This window comes from Sorex fumeus, unplaced genomic scaffold (assembly GCF_029834395.1).
Source record: "Sorex fumeus unplaced genomic scaffold, SorFum_2.1 ptg000019l, whole genome shotgun sequence".
Taxonomy (NCBI): Eukaryota; Metazoa; Chordata; class Mammalia; order Eulipotyphla; family Soricidae; genus Sorex; species Sorex fumeus.
The window spans coordinates 39,581,472-39,589,849 of record NW_026606076.1 but is presented as its reverse complement, the minus strand read 5'-3'; the positions used below and the strand labels follow the sequence as shown (position 1 = coordinate 39,589,849).

Here is an 8,378-nt window from a genome sequence, read left to right as displayed (position 1 = left end):
GTGATCAGTCTGCAACCCATTCCTCGTGGATGGCGGACAGAGGAGACTCTACTGGCCTGAAAAGACAATGCCTACCCAGGGACTCTTGTCACTGCAGGAGGATGACTCAGAGTTTAGACACTCAACTAGTATGTTAAGCAACAAATATCCCTTTCAAGGGGCTTCCCAGGATAGCTTGCCAGACAGTCACCAGCGTGCATTCATTTCTTGTCCCTTTAGTGAGATGAAGATGTTAGGACTAGATTAATAAAGTAGACAGATGGGATGGGGAGTTGATGGGGTTTTAAAACCCAGAATTCTGATGCCCTGAAGTGGAAGGCTGACCCCCCAAGCGGGTCCTGTAAATGCTCTAGGTAGAGCTCTCTCTTCCAGGAGAATCTCCCTTTGAGAAAGGCCATTACAAAGTTATTTGTCCTGGTAAACTCAGGCTCTTGAATATGTAAAAGTCTGGCCCAGAGAGATTAGATAGATTTTTGACCAAAGAATTTTGTTCTTCTGCTTCTTATGATTACTGGCTCTCGTTAATAAATGCTGTACCTGAAGGTCAGTTGAAGCTTTCAGTTTATGAGTTTATGAGTTTTTGAGGTCCTTGTCCCCCTCGCTTTCTCTCTCTCTCTCTCTCTCTCTCTCTCTCTCTCTCTCTCTCTCTCTCTCTCTCTCTCTCTCTCATTCAGTTCCGGCTTCAGACATATTCACTGGAGGCTGGCCCCCGGCATAAGCTTGTAGCAAGCAGCTGCCACAGGTCTTAGAGTTTGCATGATGTTGTGTACTCAGAAACTTTTAGTCTTCAAGAAAACCAGAAATACTTCTCCAGGAACAAGGAAAAGAATCCTATTTGTCGACCTTGTTGTTAGTTGGGAGCAGAAATAGTGACTCTGGTTGACACAATAGACATGGAGCAGACAAGATCCAGGATCCTAATGAGGAAATTAGATCCTTGATTTGAGACAGGATTTCTACACATCAGGAAGCAGAGTGAATTCAATGACATGGATATGGATGTGTATTTATAATTTTCCCCAAAATGGGTAAATATGATATCAAAATTTCCATTATTAAAAAATAATAAAAAGAGCCCATTTTGTGAAACATATGTCTTTCTTTAGTTTTCTTACACCTGGTCACTAGTCTTTTAGCACTAATCCCATTTACTAAGTGAATATGTTTTTGTTTTAAGAATAAAGTGTTCGACCCTCCACGACATTGACTAAAGGTAAAGGTATCTTCAAAGATGGCACTCCACTGACCAAGCAAGTGGAAACAGAGATAAACAAATGGGACTATCTTAAACTAAGAAGCTTCTGCACCTCAAAAGAAACAGTGACCAGAATACAAAGAAATCTACAGAATGGGAAAGGATATTCATCCAATACCCATCAGATAAGGGGTTGATATCAAGGCTATACAAGGCACTGGTTGAAATCTATAAGACGAAAACATTCAATCCCATCAGAAAATGGGGCGATGAAATGAACATAAACTTCCCCAGAGAAGAAATCCGAATGGCTAAAAGGCACATGAAAAAAATGCTCTTCATCACTAATCACCAGGGAGATGCAGATCAAAACAACAATGAGATATCATCTCACATCACAGAACTGGCCCACATCCAAAAGAACAAAAGCAACCAGTGTTGGTGTGGATGTGGGGGAAAAGGGACTCTCCTTCACTGCTGATGGGAATACCAACTGTTCAGCCCTTTTGGAAAACAGTATGGACATTTCTCAAAAAATTAGAAATAGAGGTCCCATTTGACCCAGCAATACCACTTCTGGGAATGTATCCCGGAGATGCAAGAAATTATAATAAGAAATAATATCTGCACTTGTGTTCATTGCTCCAGGGTTAACAATAGCCAGAATCTTAAGGAAAAAAAAAGTACCCGAGAACAGATGACTGGTTAAAGAAAAAAAAAGAAAGAAAGAAAGAAAGAAAGAAAGAAACCTTTATACATATACACAATGGAATACTATGCAGATGTTAGAAAAGATTAAGTCATAAAATTTGCATATAAGTGGAACAACATGGAAAGTATCATGTTAAGTGAAATGAGTCAGAAAGAGAGAGACAGACATAGAAAGGTTGCACTCATTTGTAGGAATATAAAGTATAGAATGGGAGACTAACACCCAAGAATAGTAGAGATAAGAACCAGGAGGTTTGTTCCATGGCTCAGAATCACATGCTGGGGGAAAAGGCAGCTCAGATAAAGAAGGGACCACCAAGCCAAGGGTGTCTGGAGGGCCAGCTTGGGATGGGAGATATGTGCCGAGAGTAGATTATAGTCTATAGACCATTCACTATGGCCATTCAATAATTGCATTAAAGACCAAAACAGACTAAAGGAGAGAGAGAGTAAAAGGGAATGTGCCTGCCACAGAGGTGGGGGAGGGGGTGATGGGTGTGGTGGGAAGGATACTGGGAACATTGTTGGTGGAGAAAGGGCACTGGTGGAGGAATGGGTACTCAATCATTGTATGACTGAAACGTCAGCACGAAAGTTTGTAAGTCTGTAACTGTGCCTCACGGTGCTTCATTTAAAAATAAAAAAAAATTTAAAAAGATTAAAGTGTTCAGGACTTAAACAATAGCACAGTGAGTAGGGCATTTATCTTGCATATGGCCAACCTGGGTTTATTTCCCAGCATCCCATATGGTCTCTAGCACAGCCAGGAGTAATTCCTGAGTGCAGAGCTAGGAGTAACCTCTGTGCATCACTGGGTGTGATCTCTCCCCCCCCCCAAAAAAAAAATATATATATACGGGGACTGGAGTGATAGCACAGCGGGTAGGGCATTTGCCTTGCATGTGGTGATCTGGGTTCAATTCCCAGCATCCCATATGATCCCCCGAGCACTGCCAGGAGGAATTCCTGAGTGCATGAGCCAGGAGTAACCTCTGTGCAACGCCGGGTGTGACCCAAAAAGAAAAAAGGAAAAGAATATTAAAAAAAAGGGAAAAAAAGAATAAATAGATGACTGTTTAAAGAAACTTTGGTATATCTACCAATGAAACACCATGTAGATGTTAGGAAATGAAGTCAGGAAATTTGCTTATAAATGGATGGTCCTGGAGAGTATCATGTTAAGTGAAGTGAGTTAGAAAAGGCCCTCCTGTTGATCGTCGATTTGCTCGAGCAGGCCCAGTAACGTCTCCATTGGAGACTTTGTTGTTACTGTGTCTGGCATATCAAATACTCTCGGTAGCTTGCCGGGCTCTCCGAGAGGGGCGGAGGAATTGAACTCGGGTCGGCCATGTTGGCCACTTGTAAGGCGAACGCCCTACCCGCTGTGCTATCGCTCCAGCCCGAGTTAGAAAGAGATGGACAAACATAGAATGACTACACCCATTTGTGGAATACAAAATTTTATAATGTGAGACTAACACCCAAGGACAGTAGAGACAAGGGCCAGGAAAAATGCTCCATAATTGGAAACTGTCTTATGGGCAAGGGGGGAAGCAGCTGGGATAGAAAAGGGATCACTAAGTCAATGATGGTTGGAGAAATCGCTCGAGATGGGAAATGTGTGCTGAAAGTAGATAAAGGACCAAATGTGATGGCTCTCAGTATCTGTAATGCAACCATAATGCCCAAAAGTAGAGAAAGAACAAGAAATAAACTGTCTGCCATAGAGGCATGGGATGGGTGAGAATGGGGAGAGAGAGAAGGGATACTGGGAACATTGGTGGTGGAAATTATGCACTGGTGGAGGGATGGGTGTTCGATCATCATATGACTGAAACTCAAATATGAAAGCTTTATGAGTGTAACTCATGGTGATTCAATAAAATAATATAAATTAAAATAAAAAAGAACAAAGTGTTCTGAACAAATCCATGTGTGGGCCAGAGAGTTAGTACAGGAAGTAGGGTTGCCTTGCATGTGGCATACCCAGGTTTGAATCCCACCACCTATATGATCACCTAAGTCTGCCAGGAGTGGTCCCTTAGTGCAAAGCCAGGAGAAAACTTGAGTACGGCCAGGGATGGCCCATTCCTGACCCCAGAACTCCATGTTTTCAAATTCAATGGTAATTTCTAATATTTCATTTTTTTAAAGATATGGACTATATTGACTCTTCATTGCCACCCTCAAGAACATCATGAGATAACTGAAATGGGAAGAAATGGATGTGAAGATAGATGGTCAGCAACTACACCATCACCACTTTGCTGATGACATTGTTTTAATAACATCAAACATTAACCAAGCGGCACAAATGCTGGCCAACTTCGACCATGAGTGTGGAAAGGTCGGACTACAGCTGAATCTCACGAAGACAATGTTTATGAGAAACAGTCTCGTTCCTAAAGTTCCATTCACTCTCAATGGAATGACCATCTCCGAATGCAACAGTTATGTGTACCTAGGTCAAGAAGTCAACATGACGAATGACCTGGCACCTGAGTTGTGCAGGAGGAAGAAAGCGGCTTGGAATGCCTTCGATAGTGTCAAAGAAATAGCTAAGAGAACGAAGTACCTCCGGCTCTGGGCACATCTCTTAGATTCCACTGTTCTTCCTGCATTAACACATGCCTCAGAGACCTGGGCCCTACGCAAACAGGATGAGAAAGCTATTCGGGTCTCCCAAAGAGGAATCGAAAGAGCTATGCTTGGAGTATCACGTTTCACTCAAATGAGAGAAAGAATCTGGAGTTCCAACCTCCATCGACCATCAAGAATAAGAGATGTTGTCTTATTTGCCAAGGCATCAAAAATCAGATGGACTGGACACGTAATGAGATTTGGAGACAACTGCTGGACTATAGCCATTATTGACTGGATTCCATCAAAAGACATCAAAAGACCATGTGGCAGCCCACCTACAAGATGGTCAGACTTCTTCATCAAGACCCTGAATGATTAGTTTGAGGCTCCTCATGTTCCTAGAATGAACAGACTCCATTGGGCTACGCTGACACATGACAGGGATGAATGGAGACATCACAGGTGCCTTGTCAAGCAAATCGATGAGTAACAAGAAGTGATCAAGTGATGGACTATATTTGAGAGCCAAGAATACATTAGGAAAAATAGATCTCTATTGCAAAGAAGGCAGAAAGTGGATAAAATATTTATACAGCTATAAAGAGAAGATAAAATTTTATGAAAAAAAAGAAATTCAGAAATAATAAAATTAGCCTGTTTACAGTCCACGCTGATTTTTTAAGTAAAGAATTTTTCTTACATGCCCAGATATAAGAAGAAAGAAAGAAAACTCAGTCTCTCTCTGCCTTATAATTTAAAAGAATTATTTTGAAATTTAGGCACCAGCAATAGACTTTGCAAAGCCATCAACAATAGACATTCAAGTACACAATGTTCCACCTCCAAGACCAACCCTTATCAGGGTCCCACACTAATGCCCCAGGTCCCCTCCCAACCTCTACACCTCATCTTTTTATTGTCACATTTTAAAGTTGAATCCTTGTCCTTTAGGTCCCATGCCTACACTCGAAATAACAGATCACAATTTCTTATTCTCAGGAATGGAGCCCTGAAATGATGCAGTTCACCAGAACGTGGACAAGTGCCATTTCACTGTTTCTTCCTAAAGAGGCGTGACAGAGCACCCTTGATGTCTTTGTTCCTGAGGCTGTAGATGAAGGGGTTCAGCATGGGGGTGGCCACGGTGTAAGCCACGGAGGCGACTGCAGTGCTCTGTGAGTTCTCTGTCACAGCAGTGCTCAGGTACACACCTAGGGCTGTGCCATAAAACAAGGAGACTACAAAGAGATGAGATGCGCAGGTGGAAAAGGCTTTAAACTTCCCTTGAGCTGAGGAGATTTTACGGATGGAGGACACGATCTTACAGTAGGAGTATAGGATCCCAGTGAAGGCGCCACCTGCCAGGAGCACAGCTGACAAATACATCATCAAGTCACTGAAAAAAGTGTCCGAACAAGCTAGGTGGACTACTTGGTTGAGTTCACAGAAAAAGTGAGGGATTTCCACATGTTCACAGAAGGACAGTGGCAACACCATGAGGATTTCTAACAAGGAATCGAGGATACTCAAGGTCCAGCACATCAGAAGCAGTTGCCCACAGAGCCGGGGGTTCATGATGACCATGTAACGCAGGGGTTGGCAGATGGCCACATAACGGTCAATGGCCATCACGGCCAGGAGAAAGTTGTCCAATGCTGCAAAGATTAGGAAGAAATACATCTGGGTTAGGCAGCCCGCATAGCTGATGGCTTTGCTGTGTGTCTGGATGTTCACCAGCATCTTGGGGATTGTGGTGGAGGTGAAACAGATGTCCACAAAGGACAGATTGGACAGGAAGAAGTACATGGGTGTGTGTAGGTGGGAGTCTGAGTGGACAGCCAGGATGATGAGCAGGTTCCCCAGCACGGTGATCAGGTACATGGACAGGAAAAGCACAAAGATGATAGATTGAACCTCCGTTTCCTCAGAAAATCCTAGAAGAAGAAAATCTCTGTTTCCTGTCACGTTCTCAGACTCCATGGACCAGTTGGGCCTATAGGGAAAGAACATGATTATTTCCCACATAAACATATCACTTACACAATTTTAATTTTTATTTAGGTAATGTTAGAATACAAATATTATTAGTATTACAAGCATATAAAACATGTAAGCTTCTCTTTCTATTCAAACTCAAGGAAATAACTTCATCCCCTCATGAATATACCTTGTCTCTCTGAGATTCTTTTTCACCATTTCCTTATATATCTATGCATAGGTTTTTGCCCTGCTATTTCAGCCTTTCATTAGTTATGGCATTATGAATTACAATTTCTCTGGAATATGAGGAACACTAAATAATATTAGAGATGTTGTATGTGGTAGCATATAGCCCACCAAAAAAATCTAGGAGGAAAGGGATGTGATGAAAAAGGAGAAGGTTTAAAGCAGAACACTTACAGTGTATTTTTTTTTTGTTTTTGGACCATGCCCCCAATGCTCAGGATTATTCCATGTTCCTGTGCTCAGGAAATATGCCTGGTGTTCTTGGGCTTCTTTGCATCAAACCCAGGTTGGCCACATCCAAGCCAAGCACCTTACCTGATGCACTATCTCCTGGCCCGGAATGTTACTTATCACTAGGATATTCATATGAGATCGGCAAATGGGTAGAATTGCAGCAGAGATCAGAAGGGATGGGAGCACCTGGATGCTCTCTGCAGGAAAGTGTGTGTGAATGCAGAACACCCAGGGGAAATGCTCAGAGACAACAGCAGGATGAAAGTGATTATAGATGACAATGCACAAGAAAATACACTTATGGAAATTGTGACCTAGCATTTACTAAGTTGGTATAAAGAAAAAAAACTTATAATCACTTGATAATAAATTTTATTATAAAAAAAAACCAAAACCAATAAATAAATATTCAGAATTCACACTGTCACTGTCACTGTCTTCCCATTGTTCATCAATTTGCTCAAGCGGGCCCAGTAACATTGTGAGACTTGTTACTGTGTTTGGCATATCAAATATGCCATTGGTAGCTTGCCAGGCTTTCCCGTGTGGGTGATATAATCTCAGTAGTTTGCCAGGCTCTTTGAGAGGGGCAGAGGAATAGAGAAGGACCGTCTTCAGTCAAGGGTATACGAGTAGCTGCACTCCCCGCTAGAACCTCCAAACAAGCTCTCAGAATTAACAATGATGTGAAAACAATGAAAAAGTATGAATGAAGAGTAGTTCATTAGGAGCAAGAATGTAGGTGAGGTACTGGAGAGATAGCACAAAGGGTGGGGCATTTGCCTCAAACTCTAACTTCCCATAAGATCGTCAGAGCACGGAGGTAGTGATTCCTGAGTGCATAGCCAGGAGTAAGCCCTGAGTATGGCTTCCCCAAAAAATAAAAACCAAAAGAGCAAGTGAATAATGATATTGCTTTAAAAACTATTTATTAGTAGAGAGAGAACAAGGGGGAATGCCCTGCCACAGAGTCAGGGTGGGATGTGGGGATGAGGGATGGGAGGGGTACTGGGATCAGTGGTGGTGGAGGATGGGCAGTGGTGAAGGGATGGGTACTCGATCATTGTATAATTGAAGCCCAAGAACAAAATTTGTTAGTCTACAACTGTACCTCAATGTGTTTCACTAATATAAATAAATAAATAAAAACTATTTATTAGATAGCACGTGTCTTCAACCTCAGAGAGCTTGTATGCATGGACTAGCCCACCCATCACTGCAACAACAACCTTCACTCCAAAGGGAATTATTCACGTGAGAGTTAAGTTTTGCTGTCATATGAGTTATAACAACCACACATTTTCACTGTGAAATGAAATATTTTGTGAACTATTTTGTGCCTGCTGAGAGGATAGGGTTGGAGGGATGGGGGGTGGGAAAAAAATGGGGACATTGGTGGAAGGACAGTCATACTGGTGATGGGATCGCT

General features: G+C 42.2%; 1 protein-coding gene across 1 annotated transcript; it reads right to left on the bottom strand.

Annotated features, from left to right (window-relative positions):
- Window positions 1-5,539: 5,539 nt before the first annotated feature.
- LOC130022440 (olfactory receptor 7A10-like) lies at window positions 5,540-6,469 on the bottom strand. Its single transcript, XM_056113211.1, has one exon. The coding sequence runs from the start codon at window positions 6,467-6,469 to the stop codon at window positions 5,540-5,542; it is 930 nt and encodes a 309-aa protein (XP_055969186.1).
- Window positions 6,470-8,378: the final 1,909 nt, after the last annotated feature.

Bases quoted from the DNA above. Each gene is read 5' to 3' on its own strand.
- LOC130022440 (XM_056113211.1), bottom strand. From the start codon at position 6,469: ATGGAGTCTGAGAACGTGACAGGAAACAGAGATTTTCTTCTTCTAGGA.